At 40.7% G+C, this 26,633-nt stretch overlaps 2 protein-coding genes across 2 annotated transcripts; both read right to left on the bottom strand.

Annotated features, from left to right (window-relative positions):
* Window positions 1-8,467: 8,467 nt before the first annotated feature.
* Window positions 8,468-20,159, bottom strand: LOC144529832 (dual specificity mitogen-activated protein kinase kinase 6-like). Its single transcript, XM_078269162.1, has 12 exons — window positions 19,829-20,159; window positions 16,069-16,138; window positions 15,648-15,696; window positions 15,435-15,548; window positions 15,067-15,186; window positions 14,854-14,970; window positions 12,864-12,915; window positions 12,620-12,747; window positions 12,003-12,080; window positions 11,087-11,226; window positions 10,777-10,822; window positions 8,468-10,484 (listed from the first exon to the last, which is right to left on the bottom strand). Exons 1-12 carry the CDS (start codon window positions 19,845-19,847, stop codon window positions 10,407-10,409), a joined length of 1,011 nt encoding a protein of 336 aa, XP_078125288.1. The 5' UTR covers window positions 19,848-20,159; the 3' UTR covers window positions 8,468-10,406.
* Window positions 20,160-20,430: 271 nt separating this feature from the next.
* On the bottom strand, window positions 20,431-24,327 carry btbd17b (BTB (POZ) domain containing 17b). The gene is made up of 3 exons (XM_078269775.1): window positions 24,124-24,327; window positions 22,435-22,720; window positions 20,431-22,093 (listed from the first exon to the last, which is right to left on the bottom strand). Exons 1-3 carry the CDS (start codon window positions 24,209-24,211, stop codon window positions 21,019-21,021), a joined length of 1,449 nt encoding a protein of 482 aa, XP_078125901.1. The 5' UTR covers window positions 24,212-24,327; the 3' UTR covers window positions 20,431-21,018.
* Window positions 24,328-26,633: the final 2,306 nt, after the last annotated feature.

The raw sequence follows: 26,633 nt of genomic DNA, 5'->3' as shown, positions 1-26,633 counted from the left end.
TGATGACCTCACTCCAGTGTCAACAGTAACAGGTGTGCAGAGGCTGAAGAATTACTATGTACACTTAATGTAATCTGTCCTGGAGAGAGATCCTTTCAACTGAATATGACAACTGCCGTCAATAAAAGCAGATCAATTAAAATATAATCTGGCTGAAAAACATTTCCAGAAATCTGAGCACCTGTATGAACACAGGCAAATAGGCTACTGAACAGGTCAGTAAGAGTCTCTTTTACTGGAATGTTAAAAGAGTCTCACATATCTCCTTGTTAGGTGACTCATAGCAAGTGATAACACAATAATTAGATAAACAGCTATAGTACACATGCTAGTAGCTCTGTGAGGCGCCTTATAGGCACAGTAGTGCTTTGAGCTAAATGCTAACCACTCAAGATGACAATGCTAATATGCTTTAGTTTAAGATATAACGTTTGCCATGGTCATAATTTTAGTTTCAGCATGTTAGCATACTAACATTTGTTAGCCCTAAAAAGTATAGCTTATACAGCTATTATATAGCTGATATTGCTAGCATGTTGATGTTTAGCATGTTGTTTTCCATTGTCATCATCTTAGTTTAGCATGTCTGTTACAGTGCAAAGTATTTTGGCTTAAAGGGACAGTTCATCCCAAAATCAAAAAAACATATTTTTTCCTCCTACCTGTATTGCTATTTATCAGTCTAGATTATTTTGGTGTGGGTTGCCCAGTGTTGGAGATATTGGCCGTAGAGATGTCTGCCTTCTCTCGAATATAATGGTTAGATGGCACTCGAAAACTCAACAGTAATGTCTCTTTTCAGAACCCACAGACCTGATTGTGAGCAGTTTCATGTAGGAACTACTTTTCTTTTAACCTAACTACACCCGCCAACTGTATCACTGCGCAGAAGGAAGCGTAGGCTACTCACAGACGAGCTGTAACTGTAGCTAACCCCTACTGCTAGCTCACCTGAGTTAGCTAACGTTACAGCTCAGCCGAGGAGGACGCCAATGTTTACATATTGCGTTGTCACGAGCGTCAGACTCTCATAGCCTATATGAGTACGCTTTTGGAGTGAAGTGCCCCTTCAAACCAAAGTAGGCTATCAGACAAATTGAAAATTTGGACTGAGATGGCACTAGACCTAGTTGGAGGTTCACATAGGTCTAGTTATTGAATTTCATCATGAGGCAAACAAGTCTTTACCACATTTCATGGCAATCCATCTAACAGTTGTTGAGATATTTCAGTCTGAGCTAAACTGAACTGACAGACTGACATTCCCATCCCAAGAGCCACATCGCTAGTGTGGTTCAAAAGTTTAAAAAAAGCTGTCTATGTGCAGGCCACAGTCTTGCTGCAGGCTCCAAAAACTCTTGCGCATTCGTTCATTTTGTTTAGAATACTTTCGTAGTTGGAGTAGTAGTTTGAGTGGTGTGAGCAGTCTCTCTGCTCATTTACCCAGCTGCCAACCACCACAAAACTGGTAGATCAATAGATGCTTGTCAGTAATGATGGAGGTCATCAATCGAAACACAGAAGCACATTTATGTAATCAGGCAGATGGGAGATGTGAGGTCAAAAAAAGAAAGAAATCCTTATCTCCTTCTTTAGATCTTTCTGAAAACAACCATGGGGCACAAAACAGGTGTGTTTCAAATTCCAGTGAGAACAAACTAACTGAGTAAATACTCATCAATGATGTTATTTGAGTTTGATCCGATTTGGATGGTAAGGGCTCTGCCTTCAGCTGTGGTTTGACAGGAGAGGGTGCCCTGCCTCGCTGCAGCTGTTCCACTTGTTGACATCGGCCCACTGCACTTCTTCTCTGGCAGTGATATTACATTTCACCTTCTTTGGTTTTCGCGGGTTTTAAAATAGCCCATCTTTTCCGAATCATGCAGTAAACAACACACATCCTCTTTGTCCAGCCTGCAGTAACGTAATCCTTCATAGCAGCAATCTTACTGGCTATTGCTGATATATAGCCTATTTATGGTCTGTATAAATGTTTCATACTGTGGCTTAAGTGTGTTTATTTCCCATGAGGAGTCATCACTTGATCACTTGACTAAACATAATTAAAGTCAGGAGGGTTTGTTAAATGCTAAGCAGTGCAGGCGCTGCCAGACACACACCTGTTTTGGATCTTGGGAGTCAGTTAATTTACTGAAGCCATAAACTGGCACAATAAATAAAGCTGAAAAATGATTTTAGAAAGTGTGCCCATTTAACAGAGTTGTATCTGTGTCATGAAAGAGTACACAGAACATATCTCACGTTTGGTTAAATATGTTATCATCTGCTTTTTATGAGAAGTGCTGATCGCAAATATATGCTTTAATATGGCAACATCTGCTTATTCACACACACACACACACACACACACACACACACACACACACACACACACACACACACACTTCATCAGTCTGCACATATGAAACACACACAAGGCAGATAGATCTCCTCTCAGGCTTTGCTTCGGCATTGGGATTTGTGATGGATGCTTTGCCACCGGTGCTTCGGGGGTTAAAGTTAGGACATGATTTTAATCCAGGCTCAACAATCAAATCTGTTCAGGTATCACCTTCAGCACAAGAGGGAAGAACTATCGTCTACAGAGGGATTGTTTCAGCACAAACCAGTAAAGTGAAACTGCTGTATTGGATTGTAAGGGTGTAATACTAGAGTTCTGTATTTCCAGTGAGTTTAGACTACTTTGAGAAGGCAGTTAGAGTTTGGGGATAACAATTTGAAGCACACAATCCTCTCAAGCTACCAAGGTTAAGGACTCTCTCTCAAGCAGGTGCTACTCATTATCCAAAATGCCCTTTACTGCTTCCATCCAATGCTTAATCCAGCTTTGGCCTCATATTTGATACATAGCACCGTGACGTCGTATCTGATGCAATGTATGAACTGTATCATAACTGTAATCCTCGTTGCCAACTAAGAAGTCTTGAGGCTTGAAAAGAATGCAGCAGTAGCCTTTCCCGAGCCAGTATTTAGTCCCAAAGATGTCACCAAAATGTAATTATCTATTTGCCTCATCCTGAACAAGTCCCTCTGAGACATTTTCTTTTCTGCAACAGTTTTATTAATGGACTCGAGTCACTGAATCCTTTGAATCCAGAGAGTACAGCACTGCCCTGAAGGCTTTTGATAGAAGGAGGTTTACGTCCAACATTGCAGAAGTACACTTTAAGTTACACTAGCATCAGCATTACAGCATTGTATTAAAACATACTTATATTTAAACCTGTGCATTATGTTAACTGGTTGCAGCACTTACTCTTCAAACAATCACCTAAATTAGTGAGAATTACTAAACACCCATGTCCTCCTTTTATCTCATTCATTTCATTTAATTTTATTCCAATTTCTATCAATTTCAGCCAAATTTTCCATTTAGAATCTGGAGAATCTATTGCAGTAATAAAAATGTTACCAAATAGCGAGATGGTGGTGATATCAAGATGTCTTGCAGTAGAAACAAACCAGATGGAAGAAGTACTCCGATATTTTACTTAAGTAAAAGTTGCAATACCACAGTGTACATTTACTGTGTTACAAGTAAAGGTCCTGCATTCAAAGTCGTATTTAAGTAAAAGTACTATCATCAAAATATACTTAAAGTACCAAAAGTAAAAGTACTCATTATGCATATTGGCCTATTTCAAAAGAATATACATAATATCACTGGATTACAATGGGTGATGCATCAATGTGTATGTATCACTAATGTTGCAGCTGGTAAAGGTGGGGCTACTTTCTATATTTTGTTACTGTATAGACTATACTGTCAGTAGTTTAATCCAGTGGTTCCCAACCTGGGGTCCGGGGACCCCTCAGGGGGGCGGCAAAGATCACAGTGGGTGCGCAAGTCTTTATCTGGTTTGAGGTTGAGGTAAAAAAAAAAATATTTGCACATGTTAAACAAATTATGATAATACACTAGAATATATAATGTATACAAAAGTCTGTATAAAAGCTATGTATTTTTGTTCTCGCTTAAAGTTGTAGGCAGGCTACTTAGTAGGCCAAACCTCCGGGACCTCTTAACCTGGGGCCCTTGCTGTCATCAGGTCAGCTGCTAGCTGCTATCATCCTCGTTTTTCCTGCCGCCACGGCATCACTATTTTATGAATGAAACATGGCGGAGAAACGTAAAAGTGCTGATAACTCCTCTGTATCAAAAAAGAAAGTAAGGCTCTATCTCGAGAGTTACCTCAACTTTGGTTTCGGAGGGGGGGCTCAGCTTTTCTTAAACATAAGTAGGGGGGGCACCAAGGAAAAAAGGTTGGGAACCACTGGTTTAATCCATAATAAGATGTCATAATTTATTAGTTGATGAATACTGTGTATTAATAATCAGAATCTGCAAAGTAACTCATGTAGAAATAAATGTAATACAATATTGGCTTCCAAAATGTAGTGGAGTAGATGTAAAAGCAACATTTATTGGAAATAAAGTAAAGCACAGTCCCTCAAAATTGTACTTAAGTCCAGCACTTGAGTAAATACTTAGTTACTTTCCAACACTGGAAACAAAACACACCTTTCTCTACATTCCCTAACGAAAATGTTGCCAATTGCATGGTTATATACAGGCTGGCTCCCTGAATCCAATTTGAAATAAAAATGTTAATGATGCTCTCTCCAATGACAAAAATATAATTAAACATTTTTGGTGATCATTGTCGAGCCAAGTTAGGCATACTCATTTTGAGGTGAGGTGCAGTATATATTTAAACAAAGTAGGCCTGATTTTATTAACACATATTTTATCCTAACCCCATTTGCAAAAACGACATGATGGCTGCTTAAGGACAAATGCTCTGAAAAGAGTTCTGACATAACATTTGATCTAGTGTAGGTTATACAATATGTGCATGTTTGCATGTATGTGTAGAGATCAGACACCCTTTTGACTGTAAAGAGGCTACTCAAGGCTAATAACTCATGTCATGTCTGTCCGAGTCCAAGTCAACACTCCCTCCCCCTCCCTCCCTCCCAGACCTAGACTTAACGGTGCAATAGGAGCCCATCTATAGTAGAGCATGTTGCATAAAGTTGTGCAGTGTAAGCCCAGGGCCTAAAAAGATCTTGTTCCATAAAGGCTCTTTTACCCTCTTCAGAAAAAGGGAACTCATTCTAACTTTCCACAACAGGCCACCCTGTGTAATGCCTTTAGAAGAGAATCTTATACAATGCTTGTAGGTCTGCCATCTAAGGGCACGGTGAGGGCCACGTTTTCCTTGGCAAGGAATGGAGAGACAGAAGGGCAGGGGATACAGATTCATTGGGGGGTCGATGAGGGATGATGTCCCAAGTCTGCCCACAACTTCCATTTAAAACTCACAATACATGATTATTATAATTGGTACATCACAGTCATCATTGGGATGATTGTATGGAACATTGTGTGGCACTCTAATGAGATGTTTGGTGGTGTGCAAACGCTGCCACACTGGATTTTCATCTCCAGGACCCAAGCAGGTCAGGAGATCGTGAGATCTGGCAGAAGATTAACGAAATAACTCCAAAATGGAGTGCACATACTTAACATGTCTTGTCTGGCACTCATCTGTCCATCTGTAGGTCCCTTGGGGCAACAGCAAACAGAGTTCCCAAACTTCACTGAGCAAAAAATAGGCATACATTTAATCACTTGCACTTCTTTGTTAGATCAGACCTGCTCAAGAAAAAAAAAAACACAGGAAAGGCTGAGCAGAAAGGAAGAAGCAAAGCCCTGGCTTGCGTCACTAGCTACCTAAATTGTGGGAGCTGCTAAACGTCAAAAGTGCGTGATAACTAGCCACAGTATCATCTCTCCGTCTCTTATGCACCTGTTTATGGCTGGAAACAGACTAGAAACAGCTGTCCTTCTGTTATTGCACTACACTCTTGGGATACATGACTGTCCACTGGGATTTCACTTCTTGGCTGTTAAAAATATGGAATACATAGCTATAACTCAAAAATGTATAGCAAGTCTAACATCTTCCATAAGATTTGCCTATTTTCAAGAAGAGGGTATTGAGAAAACTAGTATTGAGAAAACTAGTTCTCATTGTTCTGTAGCATGTGTTCTGCAACTACATGCGTTTTCTTAAGCAGTATTAAAGTATCAAAAGTAATCATAATGCAAAAAAAAAATGCTACTGTGGATATTATGTTATATATCACTGGATTATTATTACTGATGCATTAATGTGTAAGTAGAGTTTAAAGTAAAGTAAGCCATCAGATAATTGTATTGCAGTAAAAAGTACAATAATTCCCTTTGAATTGTGCGGAGTGGAATGTATAAAGTAGCATAAAATGGAAATAGTTAAGTAAAAGCACCTTAAGTTAAAGTACCGCTAATTCATACTTAAGCATAGTACTTGAGTAAATAGCTACATTCCACAACTTTTCTAATGTCTTGCATTTAGAACATTAATTTGTTATGTACAAAACAAGCCACAATTACCCAACCATTCACTTTCACTGCTACCGTGCTGAGTTCTTAAAATGCCCATTTGCATTATAGAGAGGTTGTGATTAACTTCTGCATCACAGTCCCCATTGAAATGAGCCGGGACAATAATTCAACTGGATGTTGCCTATTTTTCCCCTCACACGCCGATCTTTTGAGCAGCATTATGCAATCCCTCATCATCAAAGGCATTTTTTCCTAAAAAGAGTGTCTTTAGTTTGGCTGGCAACCCACTCATCTGTACAACATTGGACCACTGCCTGCAGTCTATGGCATTGAGTTTTCTCATCCTGGCATGAAGTCATGGGTCTTTGACAGACTCAATGTGAGCTTTTGTTAACCTCCGTTGTTAACATTCACAGCAAAAAAAAAGCACTCAGAAAGAGCCATCAAAATGAGCTTCTATCTATTCATCACATATCCTGAAGAACCACAACTTGCCAAGAAGTGTGTGTTCACTTCTGTGTACTTACATAAGGGGTGCTGACAACAGGCATACTGTGATGTAAAAAGCAAATCAATTGTAATAATTGGATTTGAAAACCGAGTTCATGCTATATAAGTGCAGAGGGTAAAGGTTATGTATCCACCCAACAAGAGGGCTTAACTTCCCATGCTCATGTACAGATGCCAGGTGTACCATTTCCATCTCAATTGCTTCAATTACACTTTCATTATAGGATACGTTCTTTACAGTATCACATGTGAGAGGATGAAAAACATGGTCTTGCTGACAAGACAGGAGAAAAGTGAGAGTTGGAGACTGCTGTGAGTAGAAACCCAAAGACTTGGCGTCCTTTTATCAGTTGGATCAGTCAGCTCGAGTATCTCTCGTCTCGATTAAAGTGGTGGTTGCAGGAATGAGAGTCTTAAGTAGAACGGTTAGTGACATGTATGAATTAAGTGGGTCAACCAAGCAACACGCATGTAGAAAAGAGACCAATTTAAAAGGACAAGGCAGGCACTCAAAATAAGTCCCTTCAAAATTAAACAGAAAATATTTTAGATATGAGCTTTATTTTGCTTCAAACAATCAAATTGGGCTGTCTTGATGGCTGGCTTGGCTGCACTTAAGATTTCAAATAAGTCAGGATGTCGAGCTACAGGATGAAAAAAACAAGATCCAATTACGTAAAATGAATGTAGTGGTATTCTTATTTCTAGATAACAAAACTTCACCAGGCTATGCCCAACCAGGTTTTGTTAAAAGGTGCTGTAGGTAGGATTAGGAAGATCATCAACAACTTCTCAGTCCCTCCCCCCTTTCTGCTAAAGCCCAAAACGGTCTCCTAGAATGAATGCGTGGGCATGAGCAGTGATTGACACACAGTTAGACACCCCCCCTGGCCATGATTGGAGGATCTGAACAGGGAGCTGTGGAGTTTTGCAAATCACACTACAGGCTGTAGGTGGTGCCAGAGGAGCCAGATTTTTTTATTTTTTTAAATTACCTGCTTTGTGTAGTTCTACTCGAACATAGGGTCAGTTTCAGCAAATATGACAGAAATTTTGTCTTACCTACTGCACCTTTAACTTCCTAAAACAGCTGGGCGCTGTAGTTTTTAGTACACGTAACTCAAACAGGAGTGGATGGCGTATTTGGAATGAAAAAAGCCCTGCATTTGTGTTGGTGGGGGTATGTTGCTTCAGGTACCAGTGACATGAAATACAATCCAAGATGTCCAAAAAGTGGCTTCATGACTTTGAAGGCTTTTCAGATGTTAAAACGCTGCATTTATAGGACTCGGACACATTTTTACAATTCTGGAAAATGATCACTGTCACTTTTGTCACAATGATTGTGAGTTAAAGATTAGAAATTGTTTATATATTTCATTGTTGGTTTTGGTATGGCAATAAGAAAAATATAGAATATCGCCAGCCTTATCCTTTAAACTTAGACGGCGTTGTAATCTCTGCATTACCCACATGAACAGGAACTACTTTTTTAATTTGCTAAACCAGCATTAATCACAAAAATAAATCTATAAAAAACGGACATACTGAACAATAAAGCCTTTATTTTTTTGTCTTTCCACAGTTCAAGTTTGTCAGTCCCACCCAATGAAAAGGTGGCAAAAAGAGTGAAGGAGTAAGAGGTAGAGCAAGTGTTCCATTCTCATTGTGATCCGCGTAAAACTCACATACACACCAAGGGAATGGCCATCCAAAGAAGGCTGACTAAAAACAAAAAAAGGGGGGAAAAAAATAGCAGCTTCTTTGTGATGTTGCAAGCTTTCCCTTATTTTTCACAATCATAAATACTCCTAACTCACTGACTTTTGATAAAGGTTGCACTACAGTGTAAACCAGAGACGATGAGTGCTAGCCATGAACTGAACACTATCATCGCCATCATCACAATCACCATCACAGTCTGAACACTTGGGAGTGGGGAAACTGCCACATGGCAAGGGCCTCTTTCAGAGTATCCAAGGTGAAGGGGCTCTGCATAGTATGTTCAGACAGAAGAAATAATGGATGCCCACCATGGACCGAAAACAGGCTCTCCGTCCGGCACTCAAGGAGAGTACGACCTGGGGAATAATAAATGGGGCCGTCTCCGCATGAAGGAGGGCGCAGAAACCTGAGCGGTGGAGCCTGACAGCACATCAGTCCAAAATAGGTGTACGATAGTCAGCTGGCCCTGTGAGTGTTTGTGTATGCGTGTCACACTGCATTAAAACTAACTACTACCAACAACTACCACTCATCTGCACTGCCAAGTTAGGACAGTGCCATGTTACATTAAAAAAGGAGAGTATTTACATCTTCAACACATAAATTATTTCCCTAACATACTGCCTGTGTAATGCATAATAAGGTCTCTGGAAAAAACAAACAAACATAAGTGCCTCATATGAAAAGACTATGCTTACTCCCGAATTAGAAACTGTAGGCAAAGGGATGAGTTTAAATGCTGCTGAAATAAAATCATAATGCAGGCCAGAACACGTCCAAAAAGAAAAGAAAAACACAATTAATGCAGTAATTCATGAGAACGATTCGCAAAATGGCACACAGAAAGAGAGAAAGCTGCGAGCTTTAAAAGGCAACTCCTGAATACTTTCAGAAAGTTAACAATGGCAGCGCTGAAGCCGACTCATTAATACCCAAGAAAGAAGAAGACGAGTACAAAGGGGTCACTGCATGAAGGTCGTCAGCTCGGATCACTATCGGATCAGATGATATGGGACGTTTTACATTCCTGCCTCACGCCGCCAAGAGATCTAGAAATGACTTGCAACTCTCTGGTCCAGAATGTGACCTTTGACATTTCTTACATGTTTTGTCTCAGCTCTGGAGCCTCCCGCGGCCCAGCCCGTGACAACTGCAGTCCCTGCACTGACCAATCACCTCAGGGCAGAACCAGGTCAAAATGATCACCTGATGCCAACTGACAAATAAGGCCCTAGTTTGGTAAAATGCACACTTGTCGACGATATACAGTATCAAAACTCTGTATAATGAGAAAACATACAAACTCATATGCAAATACAGCTTTCAATACACAACAACATAAACATTAACTGTTGGTTTTGCAGATGAAATTCAAATATGTAGGCATACAATATGTGTCACAAAGAAATGATGGCTGGCTCTGTCCGTTCTGAAGAGAGCGATAGAAAGGGGCAGTGGGGCAAAAAAAAAAAAAAAAACACAAATCTGGTTCAGTTCATATTTGTCATGTTGAATAATTGCACACACAGGAAGCTTTGAGGAGCGAATTAAACCTCTCCAGTTGTTTTTTGACCGTACAAGTTCATATTACCACCACTGTCCCACTCCAGTGCTGGTGGGCTCTTTGGGTCATCCCCCTGTTGTGTGTGGGTGCATGAGAGTCTGTCATTCCAGTGAGTTTAAAAAAAAAGGTAGGCCACTGGTTCGTTTGCCGAGAGGTCCCGCCTACCCTGATGGGCTGGGGCCAGGAGGGAGCCCATCACTCATCCAGGATGACCTTGACAAAACTGGCCACGTCTGTGTCTTTGGAGTCATGCACGGTGAAAAACGGATGTTGCTGCATCAAAAGAAGCAAACAAAAAACAAAAAAAAACAATTGGGAATTTGTTCTTAAATGGCAAAAAATAATCTAACGATGTTATTTATTTATTTTTTAAATACACACATCATAGTCTAAGTGGGTTCACTGGGTAAGTCTGGCCTCTTGTGGACAAAAGCAAGAACCAGAGCACATTGATCATTACAGCAGGGATGTAGATAGTGGCAATGGACATAGTAGCATAATCACATTTGTCATTTGTGTTGTTGTTTTGGGGTAAATAGAGAAAAATAATCTTAAAACTACTAACCATTAATTCTGTATAAGCTGGTCGCTCATTTGGCTTCTTTCTTAAGCTGTAATAACAAAGAGATAAATGCAAAAGTAAGAAAAACAGCAAATACCAAAATATAAATGTGTTATAACTTTATATAAAACACATCTAAAAATATCAGCTCCACATTTACTGTACTGATGCCACCCCTTTAGTAAACAAAAAGCAAACAGTGACCCCTGCTGGGCCTCAGTGCCACTTTTGTTTTTACAGAATGGTGAATGGGGAGCATAACGTTGAGGAAACTATACTACACTTTTTGTTTGTCATCGGGCACGAGACTCACCACTGGGAGATGAAGTCTACAAACTCTGGGGAGAAACGGTCGGCGGGCAACTGTGGAGACGGCTCGTCCACCACCTGTTTGAGCTGCTGGAACGGGGTGCCCCATGAGTCGTAGGGGAATTTCAAAATGGCCAGCTCAATCTAGGACCGAGAAAAGTGGATTTAACAAGGACTGTACATGTTTGAGCTAAATTACATGACGCCATGTTATTATTGTGACCACAGCTCAGTGCAATGCTTGCTAAAGCTAGGTGAGTAATACTCATCAACTGAAACTCAAACTATTTAGACTTTTTCCAATTACAAAATGTTTTACTCTCCTGTTAAAAGTTAAATCAAAATATGTTTGAATGTTTGTACTATTATATGTAAATTATTTCAATCTGTAAGCAATGTTATATAATAACCTGGACAACATGGACTACTACTGATCTGGCCTCCATATGGCACAGGTATCCAACTGTCAATGGTCACCATGACTCGGCATTAGTGCCGTTTGGAAACATGAGTTACCTCTAATGGGACCTCCTTTGACATTGGTTTAGTAAATGTGGTAATTATCACATTATAATAATCATAGTGACAAAATATACTTTTGTTGGGAGTGCAGAATAACATGAAGTTGTATATTATTGGAGCATTATGAATGTAAAGAAAAACAAAAAACAAGGTACTCATCAGAGCCTGAACTGAGAGTGGGCAGAATGGAAAGTAGTTCAACTTTCTTACTGCTGGGAAATACTTCTACATTTGTTTTTATTGTGCACTTCAGCCATGTTTCTATCCACACTTAAACTAAATAAAAGAACAGTGGGAGCTAGTGGACGTGCGAAGGGCAGCAATAACATGGATTCATTTCCCTAAAACGTATCACAAATGACATTAAGAGCCACATTTTGATATCCAAGCTGACTCACCATCGTGATACCAAGACTCCAGATGTCTGACTTGACACTGTAGCCTTTCTGGTTGAGGTCGGGGTTGATCCGCTCAGGCTGAAATGGAAATTATTAGCAACAGATTAAGTACCACCACTATCTGAAAATCATTTGAACAATAATTATACTGTACTTTTTAGATACAAGGTTTGCTGAACTACTTCAAAATGTACTGTCTAAACATAGACAAAAAAGAAGGAATTATAATAATAAATACAAACTAATGGAAGCTATTTCAATGTCAGACATGAATTAAAAAGAACAATCAAATAATTAAAGAGGCATGTAAAGATGAGAATAAGTGTGATAAGTGTCTTGTTTTTCAAGAGGGTTCAAAATAACGCACTGGTTTTGTGGGCCTACATTTGAGGCAAATGTTTGATTGTAGCTTAAGGGTTAGGACAGTAGAGGCCTGATTACTATCAGTCTATGGTCTAGATTTCAAAATGGTTATGGAGCTCCTGGCCTGTGGATTTCTGGTTTAACGTCAACTAATGCGAAGCTCCAAGACCACAGACACCAGTCAATTTCTAGAGAATCCTTATTTAAATCTCAGCTGGCCGGTACCAGGAGTCTCTTCCCCAGTCCCCACTTACCGCCATGTAGGGCTTGCAGCCTGCATCCATTGTTTTAGCCACAGAGTCCACCAGGTGGCCACTGATGCCAAAGTCGCACATTTTCACTTGGCCCTGAGTGTTGATCAGAACATTGGAGGGCTTCACATCTGGAGAAGGACATTGTTGTGAAAAATTATGAAAGAGAACATAGCAACCCAACAACGAGAAACATCAACAGGAAACCAAAAACTATACACTGATTATACACTGATGATCTGATTACCTCTGTGTATCACTGACAGGTTATTGTGCAGATGCTCTAATGCCTTGACAATCTGTGGTGTGAACAGAGAAAATGAAGGAAAAAGATTGAATTCTTTAGGAAATATTTAAGAACTTTAGATGTAGATGATTTCTCAGTTATGAGTATTGTACATGCACCTTACTAAAACAACATTTAGAAAATATCACCGAGATTATTTGTTTTATTATCTGCTCATTGTTGGTTGTGGTGAGGTAATTTCCCTGGAGTCGCACATATTTTATGAAGCAACACAACCAAATAACTATGGGATGCAGCCTCAGCCCACAGAGCCATTTCCAAGAAGTTGAAAAAAAGAAAAGGCAAATGATTTGTTCAACAGAAATGTAAAAATTACAATTAGTGGTTTTAGGAGGCGTCGCGCGATGTGACCATTTCCTGTGGCGCAATAGTTTGTTGCTCTGTCCAACACTTCACAGAGCATTTTCGGCTATATCGCTGGTCTCCAGAGATGGGGACTCGAGTCTGAGACTCGGACTTGAGTCGCACAAACAGTGACTTCAGACTTGACTCGGACTTTGAGACTCGTCAACCTGTTTTCATGCAATTATTGCTTTTTAAATCTAAATTAATTCATGCATTTCTATTTTCTTTTATTGGCGCATATACGTTTGGGAAACGTATGACGAGCTGCATGTCCCCTGCCCTTTGCCATAATGTGCAACGTAACACATGCGCTATATCTATGTACGCACACTCACATATCAAAAAATGCATTGAGGATGGCAACACCAAGTCCTCCCGGAGTTGGGCCTTTTGTCATTAGTTTTGCTTTCAATAACTCCGTAAACAGTGGCAGTAAGCCAACAGCTACATGCAAGGTGTGTGGCACCAAGATAAATGATGCCGGATCAACAACGTTGAACTTCATCAGGCATCTCAAAATGCACCCAGATAGGTCAGTCACTTGCTAATGTGAAAGAGACGTTACATTTAGCATATTTTGTCACAGATAACAAGCTAACCATCGCAAAGTGTTGTCCTAATGCTGGGAACAGGCAAATTGTATCTTTATAGTTGTATCCATATGATGTGACAGACTTAGGTTAATATTTCACCAGGTCCGAGGGCTAGAGGGATGTGTTAAGTAGCAGAAGATTAGACTATATGATGTCCTAAGTTGGAGACCCAATGTAAGTTCTGGATATAACAAAATTAAGCTAGTTCCATTAAAGCATACGTGATATTTTTCCCGTCACAAGTTCACATCCACTCTTGGCTGCAGTGCCCACATTTTATTTCAGAAAAAAAAAGAAAAAAAAAAAAAAAAAAAAAAAAAAAAAAAAACATGATAGAAATGTTTATTATTACTTTAGCCATTTCCCCCACAGAACACTACACGTCAGTTTTATGCAGATTTTATTAGTGGCAAGCGAAATAATTTCCCATACCAAAATGTTGAAAAATACAGTTATGAAATAGAAACAGAGTTCTTAATTTGTGTTTCTTCAGATTGCATTGCAGTAGACCCCATGAAGTTATCCTACAACTGATTTTGATACTGTACTGTCTGGATGGTAGCTACAGGACATGCTTTGAATTCATAAGATATATTAACAATACAGTGTTAGGGACAGATCAGATGGCCAGAGACTTGAGACTTGACTTGGACTTGCCCCTCAAAGACTTGAGACTTGACTTGGACTCGAGCTCAAAGACTTGAGACTCGACTTGGACTTCCAAAAAATTACTTATGAACATCTCTGATGGTTGCCCGGCAACCACACAGGGATGACAAGACTGCAGAAAGCAACTGCGTCTGGCTGTTCACCAAGAAACAATTGCAGCACATTAACTCCCCGTAAAACCACAAATAATTGTTTTGCTATAAGACACAAAGTAAATATGCCCACTTTTCCAAAAATGCTTGACTATTCCTTTAAGGTAGGCTACATGTAAACACACTTGATCTTAGTGACAGTTATTGTGTAAAATATGGGACAGGACTTACTGCTACAGTGATCTTGCCCAAGATGTCCTCAGGGATGTTTTTGCCTTTCTCAATGACCTTCTTGTAGAACTTATCCAGAGATGTGTCCATCAGCTCCATACAGATCCAAACGTCACCCTGAAAAAAATAAAAAGATACCACCCAAAAATAAGAATAAGATCACACACTCAACATACCACATGTAGGAATTCATACATGTCATATTTAATTTACCTCTCTGAAGAGGGCGCCATAGAAGGTCACAGTGAAGAAGCAGTCCACTGTCCTCATTGAAATGTCCAAGTCCATCAGAAGCCTCTTCTGCTCCAGAGTGTTGACGGTGGCACGAATCCTCTGGGAAGACAGACATCACAGATTGGGCTGCCAGTGTCATCAGCGGGCAGATATATAGCTTACATCAAATGGTGCCCTGTGTCCTAAACCCACCTCAATATAACATGTCATAGATCCAACACATCTCATCCAAATGTTTATAAGTTGAGCTCATATGTTGAATACATCTATGAGTCATGGTACTATTTTAAAAAAAAGCATCGTGCATTTACAGATCAGGTAACCTGAGTAGCAGCTTCCCAGCCCACCTTGACAGCCATGATTACACCACTGGGCACATGTTTCATCTTGTCCACCACCCCGTACGCTCCCCTGCCCAGCTCTTCAATCTGCTCCAAGTCATCGGCCTTCACCACAAAGTTCTGGACGGAGGAGGCAGAAGTTACATCAATGTACGTGTTCAGAAAAGCAAAACAAAAACATGAGAGCATGTTTTCAGAGGGATACAGAGCCAACTTTACCTGATCTCCAATTGTGACGCAAGCTTTCGAGTCAAGATCTCGAGGAGGCCTGCAGGGAGAGCAACAGTGTGTGGTCAGTCAGTTTTAATGCCAGAACGCTCAATAATGGAAAATGCACACTCTAAGAGAAATTGTGCATGTTTATAAGAGCAATTGATTCCGTTGAAGCAAACATTGACTGCAGTCCATGCTAAAACCAATAAATGCAATTCTGAAATGCCACAAACACATCTTTGGCATTTCTGTACTGTATTTCTCTTATTGGCTGACCTATACGCTGATACAGATATACTGTAGCTGCAATAAGCTAATGCCGGTCCGATATGTTGTCCAAGCCATTTTAGCATTCTAGCTTTAATTTTGAGAACTTCTTACGATGGTATGGCTGCTGTCACTACCCAATTGTAAAAAGGAGCCTTACGCTGCTGCTGCTGGTGTGGGCTGTGCAAACACTTCTTTGGCCAGCTTCAGCCCGGGGTTCTTCTTCTTCCCTTAGAGACAAGAAATTAGAAAACCATTACCACAGTGTTTTGTAAAAGAACTAAGGGAAATGGACTTCACATCTACAGGCTCTTATGAGCCTATTAGAGATGAGGCTTGCCACAACAGAGATCTAATTCAGGCCATTAGGTGCAAACTAAATGGACTTTGCTTATTTTATATATATATATATATATATATATATATATATATATATATATATATATATATATATATATATATATATATATATATATATATATATATATATGGACAGGGGATTTTATTCTATTCTGGTAGGAAGGAGTTTTTTCATGGTTACCATCAATTTGCAGTTGTCTCTGACAAACTGCAGCAAATGATCAGTTATCTATCTGGAGATTAGGTGTACTCAAAGCTGAGGCCCTGCAATAGGGAGAAGGTGGACTGAATGACTAATCAACATTGGTATGATGACTCAAATAGAAAGGAGGGAGTGCAGGGGAAGATTACTGCTACCAAATCAACTATCAATGGGTTTCCGTTTATTCTTAGTCTTTTTTTTTTTAATCAAGTTTAGTTTACTCTTTTTATGGAGTATGTTGCTGTAAACAGTGCAGCTCTTGGACATTTCTGTGTTAAACCAGTGACAGCAGTCCATTCATAAACACAGTTTACCAGCAGCCTCTGGAACTTCCCATAAGGGGCTGCGAGTCCCTGCCAGAATGACACAACTACTGGGCCTACTAGCAGCAAAACAGGAAAAACAACCTCAACTTTTCTTGACACGGACACTCGTGTTCAGCATGTTCGCTCTTGTTGCAAGGTCGACAGGAAAAACAGAACACTTTTCTTGACCTTTATCCGTGTGTGCTTGGAGGACTTGGCCACAATTGAACCCACTGGGATATGATGAGAAACAGTTCAGACCTGGCTGGTTATTTCCTGTTCTTGTCCTGCTTCTGGCAGGCTCGGGCTGGGCTGTGCAATTATTCTACCCCAGTTCAGAGAAACTGGTTTAATGCACAAGCACCTTCACTTTGGAACACATTCAACAGCTCTCATTATTACTGTACAGTTGTGTTTGCTATTGAATGAGTCACAATACTCCAGAGGGGAGGAAGTATGATTGGGTAAACCCCTCCTTGCTAGATTAAGCTGGAAGGGAAGTGGAAAAGATTTTAGATGCTAAGGCCTACCACTGAAATGTCAGACAGGTCCATTTTGTGCTACAGCCCTAAAATAGGCCTACAGTGTCTGGACAGACTATGGTAGTCTCATGTGGTAGGGAGAGACTGAAGTGTGATTTACTCACACATGCTCAGTCAAAAATAGATTTTGTGTTTCCTCTGTGTGGGATAAAGTACGAGCACTCAAAACCTTCCGATGACCTGACAAATAAGACAGCCCTTGTTCATGGACCAAAATTAGTGTAGCATGCAAACATGGCAGTAGAAAAACATCTGACAGGCCAAGATGTTCGAGATATCTAGGAAACTACCAAAATTGTACTACACACATGCATTTCTTTGTTTCAATTGAGTCTGAGTTACTGCTCAGATTTAATTGACATATTTACTGTGAAAATGGATTTGAAATACTAGCTCCTCTCAGGTAACAGTGTGTGGTGTGTGCAGTGAACCTGTAGCTGGGAGTGTTTGGTGGGATATGACTCACAGCCAGTCAGACTGCACACATCCGCTTAAAACACAACTGTCAGGACCCTTTGGGAAATATGATGTCACTTCACTTGGCCTGCTTGCTGTCCCTGTGAGGACCAACTTCACAACAGCTTTCTGCTGCAAGACCTGCCTGGTCCTGGAACTGAGCCTGATAAAACCTCAGCTGCAGTCAAAGTATATTGGGCTAGCACAGGAAAAAAATACATGTACACAGATACCATTTTCCAGTGCTTGCTTGTAATTCGTCCATAGTCAGTGGTATATCATGAAATTGAACATTTTGTGCACTGAAACCTTGTTTTACATCTAAATATAGCACATGTTGCATTCTGCATTTTTTATTTTTTTTTAAACCAATTCCCACACTGCACATTTTTTTCCTCACATGGGTAGAGGTTTATTAAGCTTAAGTATTTGTCATTGTATTGATCATTGTGTCTTCATCAAATCAATATGTTTGCTGTGTTGGAGTTATCAGTATCAGCTACTACAGACAGTAGCAGTGAACTGGTGCCCTTTTACAGGAAATGCAGTAATTCTTCGAAAACCAATGGGTGTTAAGTGGAAACTATCAAGAGTGCAGTAATACACACGTAATGTTAACAAGAATTTCTGGATTGTGCATTGGATCAAAGTGTCAATAGCTGTGTGGGGAGTCACCATCATGAAGCTTCAGCCTCAGAGTGGGTCCATATACAGAAAAGGATGACTCAAGCACATATAATCTTCCACACCATCCTATCAGTGCTTTTATGGAGAATCCAATCTCCAAACATGCCTCAGCAATACCATGAACAGCCCTGCAATGCACTTAGACACACTCCTTCCTTGACCACGGAAGGCACAACTCCTTGTAGTAGCCAGAAAAAAAAAAAAACACTTTCACAAAGACACATCAGCCTGCTTTGGTGCAGACAATAATTACAGCAAAAAACATCTGTAGCAGCTATGGAGAATCTGCTTGCAGCCAGTGAACTGTCAACAAAGAGAGGCTGCACTAGGTATTGGTGCTGCAAGTCAAAACATGCCATGGTAGGCCAAAGGCTGTGATTGCCTGAGTAGGACCCAGCCAATCTACACAGCCCTCTCAAAACAGTGTGTACTCCCGACCATGGTAACGCTAGTATGATTGTGTAACAGCACAAGTGGTGCACTTGAAATGTAAATTGACATCATCATCATGCTCTGCGTGTGTGTGTGTGTGTGTATGTGTGACGCAAAGTCAGGACCTTGGTTTTTCCAAGGTGTGTATTTTATTCAACAGTACAATGATTACACAGCACAGCCGCTGACTGGCGGAAGCCAAGTGTGTGATAGCGCCATGGTACCTTGGCATCGCCGCCTGTTTTAAAAAAAAGGAATTTCCACCACCGGAGGAAAAAATAAAAATAAAAATTGCATTTAGATGGACGCAGCGCCCAAAATATGTTTGCGCTAACACACTGGTCAAACCCAAAGTACTCAACACAATCGATCAGTCGTGAGTCAGGAGGCCGAAAAATACAAACACCTGTGGTCCCAATGTGCTTCACTTTACCGAAAAAGAGAAACTAATCCCAGCGCGGAGATTTACAGCTGAGTGGCAGCAAGTTGGTTCATAACAGCTTGCCAAAAGTCCTTTATTGTCGTGAAAATTGTGTTTTAACAAACCACAACACGGGAACTTAAACGGAAGACGTGAGTGTAGCATTTAGCTAAATTATTAATACTAAAATATATAGATATATATATATATCTATATATAGATATATCTATATCTATATCTATATATAGATATATATAAAATTTAGCACACATCAGTTAGCCTATGAAGAATACTTTCAGACACCACTATGTCTAGAGACTTAGCATAATCATAGAAAGCTGGAAAGACATGCTGGCTAGCTTCTTTTTCCTCCTCTCACACATGCAGCTTTCCACCTGGCAAGGTTACATTTCTCAAACATAGCTAGCTTAATTTCTTCTACGCAAACTGCACCTTGATATTTAAAATATATGCACGGTTGTTTTGGGAAAAAAAGAGTGGAAAAATCCACTTACCTCCTTTAGACAGAGACATTTCCCCTTTGCTTTGATGAGGGGGAAGGGAAGCACAAAGACTTTTGCCTTTTTTTACTCCCTCCCTCCCTGCATCTAGCCTTACACCCGCTCAGGATCGCTGGCTTGTGCAAAAACTAGCAGCGATTAAAACTAAACGGTTCGTCTTCGTGCAATTTTAGTGCTTCAATCACCAGCTTGCGCGTTCAAAGATCGATTAGCAGATGAATGCACAACTTTAAATAACGTCGGCGTGGGTTGTACAGTTCGAGTTAGTTTCCTAACAAAACCTGCACTTTTAGGGTGGCCAAAGTCTTGACAGCTGAAGGGTCCAACGACGTAATGGCGTATTTCCTGCCTCGTGCTAAGCATCATGGGATGTGTAGTTTGAATTGTGTGAGGGCTTTTCTGTAAATAAAGCGAGATTATTTTCCAACAATTACTGTAACTAATAAAACATATTTAACGACAGAAGGATCATTCATTCATTTTACTTCAAAAAACAGTTAATTTTTGCAAATCCAAGAAGGCCCAACACATTTCATGTTATTGTCTTTTATTAATTTATTTTTGTTTCAGAATGAAAATCACATACTGGTGTAGTTTATTTAAAATCAAGATAAAATGCATGTGTAACAATAATTAAGAAAAATAAAACAGTTTACCAAATGATTCACTATCTTGCAAGTCAACTACAGTATACAAAGGAACACTGGCAATGGGATTGCACTTTAAGTTACACATTTTGGTATGTATATAACAAACAAGTATGCCTATATAAGTATATGTCACAGAATATAAGTGCCATGAACTAAAAATCAGAGTAGTGAAATGCATACAATGAATAACAATAACGTTTTATTTTAAAGCAAAACTTCTATAGTATATATGCAAACAACATTAACCATAACATAGATTCAATATACGTTTAAGGAACAAACTGCTGGACTATAATACCTACCCTATAGAATACCTGAACAAATGCAGCAGAGTGAAGTGTTTGTTGTTGTTGTTGTTTTCTTTTAATTGTGAGTCCTTTGTTGTACAAACACTTCCTTGCTGAATAGTTGGAAGACAGCAAAATGCAGAAACTAATCAACAATGGAGATGTCACAGACATGACGCATAAACACGTGCTGGTATATGAGTTTACTTTGGAATTTGTGCAAGTGGATAACTAATGGTTACTGTATTTACTTCCTGGCAACAATGAGGGTATGGTAGAGAGGTTTTATAACAATGTGCAGATAGAGGGAGCTGTCAATCAGGTACTCTGATGCACGGCGCTGCAGGTCAGCATCCACCAGGAAATCCCCGGCCTCCTCTGTGCTTTGGTGGAAGTTGTAGACGTGACGAACCACCACTTTTCCTTGCTGTCTTGCCATCACGATCACCGTCTTCTGGAAACTCACACCAGCAAAGTCTGGACTAGAAGTGGCTGGTGTTACAATGATGCGAGGTCTACCTCCATCTGTGCGTGTAGGCTGCATGGCACCCAGCTCAGTATAGGTTGACCTGGCACTGAGTGGGAACCAACGAGGGGAGAATAGGGCATTCCAGGTCACCCTCTTACTGGAGTCATGGCCGCTGGGCCCGAGCTGGGTCTGGAAGCTAAAACTGCGGTCATCACGGGTGGGGTTATTGATGACCCAAGGGGAACCCCAGGAGGTGGACAGGTAGTTACGGGGAGTGAAAATACTGCAGTTGACATCAAAGTACTTGGCCAGTTGGATAGGTGAGGCGGAGTGAAATTGGAACGCTAGGTAGAGTAGATCACGGATAGACTCGTAATGCTTCTGCATGAGGGGGGATTGCTTCTGAAGACGAAAGAGGTGCTGAGGTGGAATCATGCCGTATCGAACAGCCCTTAGGGCACTTTCCACTGTCAAACTGACTGGCTGGTTCTGGCTAATCCAGGCCTCAAGGGCCTCGTACAGCTCCAGCTCACTCTGAAGAATGAGGTCAGAGCGCTGGAGCAAGGAGAGTAGTAGGTCTTCACTGATGGAGCCCCATTCTCCGCTCTGCAGCACAGAAGACAGGTTCCAGGACAGGTACTGCAGGCAGCTGTCCCGCAGGACCATGTCCCCAATTTGTAATGCATAGTTGTACCAGCCAATGACATGGCCTGTGGGTGAATCACTAGACAGATGTTGGGTCATATACTGGGTCAGACCCTGTTGCAAGGCCCACACATGATACTTGCTGGCCAGCTTATGCAGAGAAATGGCCTGATCTAGCCGCACTGAGATGTCACCGCAGTACAGATATCTGAAAAAGGAAAACAAAGCTGGATTTGTCATCTAAAGACATTTAAAAAAAATCCTTCAGTAAGGCATACTACTTGCTTTCTCTCACATCTGAGTCACTGAATAAACCCACACTGTCCGATTTTCGACTGTGAGCCTCAAACAGCAGGTGTAATTTTAGAATATTTCACAAGATGGAGAATCTCACTTCTCCAAAAGAGAGAGGCACAATGGTGAGTGAAGATCTATAACTTTATACTTGTGGAAAATACAAAAGCAACTACAAGTAGCTCCGCAGTTCCTTGAATGGTTTGAATGAACCAGATTAACTCTGAACAAATGATTACAACCAGTCACCCTCACCTGACAAACTTGTCAAAGACAGCCGCACAGTCGGGCGTCTCCCTCAAAACCACAGCACTGTTGTTGCGAGTGAGCAGTAGTTCCTCAAACACATCACTCTGCAGCGCCAGAACCAGACTGTGGGCCTGGATCACCTTCACCTCGTCCGTGTTGATGGTCTGCACCCGGAGAGTGACATCACTGCCGTTCCCCAGGGCCAGCAGGGTCTCCATACGCTGCACCAAACTCATGGAGTGGTTCAGTACCGTGGCCCAATTGTCCAACACTGCCTCCTGTTTCAGGGCAGCTGTGGAAAATAAAGTGCAAGATGATGTATTGGCAGCACTTAACAGAACAACCCTCAATATTTAAATGCAGAGGAAGTCTGCCTTAGAATTGCAATTAACTACAGTATCAGTTTTTTTCAGATAGTTTTCCATTCATTTTGCATCAGCCTGACTCTGCTTTCAAAAATTTCATAGCAGAATTCCGGTGCGTTTGTTCTACAACTTAAATCAGATGTGACACAGCAAGAAAAAGCACTCCCTAACTTTTTGACTAAACCACAACTGACAATACTTGTCAGAGGAAAAAGCACACTTGCACATCCTTCTATTCCTCTGGTTTCAATAATAGAGGACAAACCAGGTGGCTGACTCAGAAAACCTCCGACACTAGCCGCTCAAAAAAGAATCCTGAGTTTGCAGTGCCATTGCAGATGGCTGCTTCTATGGGTTCTCTTGTGCGGAAGTACAAGTGGCAGATACTGGAGAATAACACATGAAAGACTCAACATGACAAGCTGCTGTTTCCATTCTGCCACAGCCATCAGCAGCCATGTTGGCCTATTACTGGGGGTTTAATGAGGCACAGGGGGAGCACATTGGCTCCCTGGAATGTCTTACAGTCTTCAAATCTCTACCATAATCAAGCACCCGCACTTCAAAGTAACCCTTTCCCTATTTGCCAGCCAGCACCCTGAGCCAGCTGAGCATGGTGTGGGGGTGTGTTTTGACAAATGATTCTGGCACAATCCAATTGAAGCCAATTGAAAAAAAACTCACCAAATTCATCCTAAGTGGGTAAACGGTATACACTATCTGTTTCTTTTTTCTGATTCAATTCAAAGTAGACAAAACCAAGCTATGAATAAAGATAGTTTCAGTGTCTTTTCCACTCAAACTGAGATGAGCTGAAAACATTAAATAAAAACACTTTATACACAGTTCCTAAATACATGATTAGATGAGTCTGTGCTCACGAGGAATTTCAAATGAGATCTAATCCAACAGCACAGGAATGTGGCCTTCAATAGCTTTGGTCAAAATCAGTCAAAGTAAGATCTTTAAGGAGCAAGAAAAGCTTTCCCTCAGTGCTTGTACTGTACTGTATTACTGAGCCAGCACAAAGCCAGGCAGCAAATGGACTTGCCTGTCTTTCCCTGCTTTCCCACCCAGCAGACAGATAGATGAGGACAGGATGAGTAGAATAGACAAATACCCATCCCCTGCCCTGAGGCTAAGCATGAGCCTCACATTCATGCCGTGCCCTACTACCCACTGACAGTATGGGGGAAGCTGGACTGAAATAGAACAATACAGTTTTTCTTACAACATAGGATATTTAAAAAAAACAATTAAAAAAATGCAAAGGTGATATGATTCTTTGAAAGCAAACAACTGAAACTACTGATGCCATTTGTTATCTTACCTCCTCTAACTGTGACAGAGTGGATTAAGAGAAGCAGGGTGCCCACATAGACCCAGGCAGGGATCCCTTGTTCACATGAGCGTACCATATCTTCTTAGTTATTCCCTGCCTCTGTTCCTTTGTCCTTACCCCCTCTCTTCCTTACTCTATGCCACTCTTCTCCTGACTCTTCTTGCTGCTGTGCCTTTGTCGTGTGTGTGCAGAAAGGTGTGTTGCCCCGTGTGTGCCGCCCGGCTCCCTGTCCCGCACTCTTTATGTAGGACGCCGGCCTTTCCCTGGCGCATCTCGCAACCCCACGGAATCCATTGATTGGTGGAATCTGCCAGGGGCGTTGCTATAGCGACAGCTTTAATTTTGAATTTCTCCCTTTTGGATGTTACATGGCATGGATCAGTGGCACTGGGCCAGTCAAGGACTCTGCTTAATGTTTTTCTTTTTTTTGGGGGGGGGGCTGTTAAAAGTCAGGGAGGTTAGGCACTATTACCAATCAATATTGATGTTTTTATGTTTTAATGGCACTCAGAATGCAGCAAATCTCTGGACTGCAAAATATTGTTTATGATATCTAAGTTAAGTAGAAATCAGCGCCATTTAATAAGTCAATTAATTACAGTAGTTTGCCACTGAGACTATCTGCCAAAAGTAATTGAGGTTCTAATATGTGTGACAAACTGCAGTCCGTCAAATTTCATAATCCATTTTGTAAGGCAATTTTTTCAGCTGAGAGCAATTATTCCTCTGATGGCATGTTAATCTCACTAATGGAAGGATGATTGCATTGGTGCTGGGTCTGCTCATCAGTGTAAGGCAAGCGTTGTAAATCAAATTCAACTGCCAATCAGGACTTTATATAGTCACATTACTAATCTCATACATCTTTCAGATGCAGATGTTGCATCACAAACCTCACAGAGGGCAGAGGGTTCAATGAATGTGTATGATACAAATTCCAGCTGGGTATGGCGTTAATGGTCTTCCGCTTACAGGGAACATCCAACCTATGATAATCAATACGTAATGCTACTCAAAGTGAGCCACATGACATGAGAGACACGAACATCCTAGTTAACATATACAATATATATATACTTACACAATAACAATGCTTTTTGGCAATAAATCTTATACTTTGGAAAGCCTATTTAGTTCCCTTACAAATGGTGCCCCATTTGTAAGGAACATGCATTTGTGGGATGAGCAGCAGCGCTGAGTATGTGGGTTGCACCCATGAAAAATTTGCCAAATCTTCTCTGCCAATGCCAAACAGCTTATTCTGCTATTGACTCGTTTGGTGTTTGGTGGATTGGATGATTGAAGTTTGAAGAAACAAGACATATTGGCAATTTAACAATTTATTCATTTCACAAACAGGAGCTTCAGTAGCGTGTGGAAGAACCATACACAGCCACAACAGCCTGGCACCTTCTCCTCATGCTGGTCACCAGCCTGGTCACACACTGCTGTGGGATGGCATCCCATTCTTCAACCAGCATTTGTCGCAAGTCAGCCAACGTGGTTGTGTTGGTCACTCTGGTACTAACAGCACGCCCAAGCTGATCCCACAAGTGTTCAATGGGGTTGAGGTCAGGACTGCTGGCAGGCCATTCCATCTTCTCCACTCCCACATTCTGGAGGTAGTCTCTGATAAACCCCGCCCTGTGGGGGGAGCGTTGTCATCTTGGAGGATAGAGTTCGGTCCCAGACCAAAAGGTGTTACTCTATCAGTGCAGCAATCAGCTGGCAGCAGGCAGAATCATCCAATCCACCAAACACCAAACGAGTCAATGGCAGAATAAGCTGTTTGGCATTGACAGAGAAGATTTGGCAAATTTTTCATGGGCGCAACCCACATACTCAGCGCTGCTGCTCATCCCACAAATGCATGTTCCTTACAAATGGGGCATCATTTGAAAGGGAAATAAACAGGCTTTCCAACGGTATAAGATTTATTGCCAAAAAGCATTGTTAACACAGAGAAATAATCTACCAAACACAAATGTCCTTACTTTTTGTGCTAAGTTTATATATATATATATATATATATATATATATATATATATATATATATATATATATATATATATATATATATAGTAACTGGGATACAACAGAAGTTTGTTTCAATGTGAAAAGGCAGGGATGACAATAATAGGTAACGCCTCATGGCTCAAACTGATGTTTACAGTCATTAATGTGTGTTATATTGTGTGTATGATTATGTGTGATTTGTATTATACTATCTGCTGCATAACAAATTGCCCCACTGTGGGACAAATAAAGTAACTTGAACTTGAACCTGGACTAATGTTTTCCTCAGTTAGCATTGATCTGTCAGTCAGAGATGGGTCAGTCACTACTGAGATCCCAGTTAAAATCTTCTGAAAAAAAAAAAGCTCAGTATGGATCAGATTTTTTTTTTTTAAATCGCTGCATCTGACAAGGTCATTAGTCCAATGACATTATTTATACTAACATGCTGCAATGTGTCAAATGTGTTTAAATAGCTCCAA

The sequence above is a fragment of the Sander vitreus genome, chromosome 15, assembly GCF_031162955.1.
Source record: "Sander vitreus isolate 19-12246 chromosome 15, sanVit1, whole genome shotgun sequence".
Lineage (NCBI taxonomy): Eukaryota > Metazoa > Chordata > Actinopteri > Perciformes > Percidae > Sander > Sander vitreus.
The sequence above is the reverse complement of the archived record's forward strand: the minus strand, read 5'-3'. Positions and strand labels throughout refer to the sequence as shown.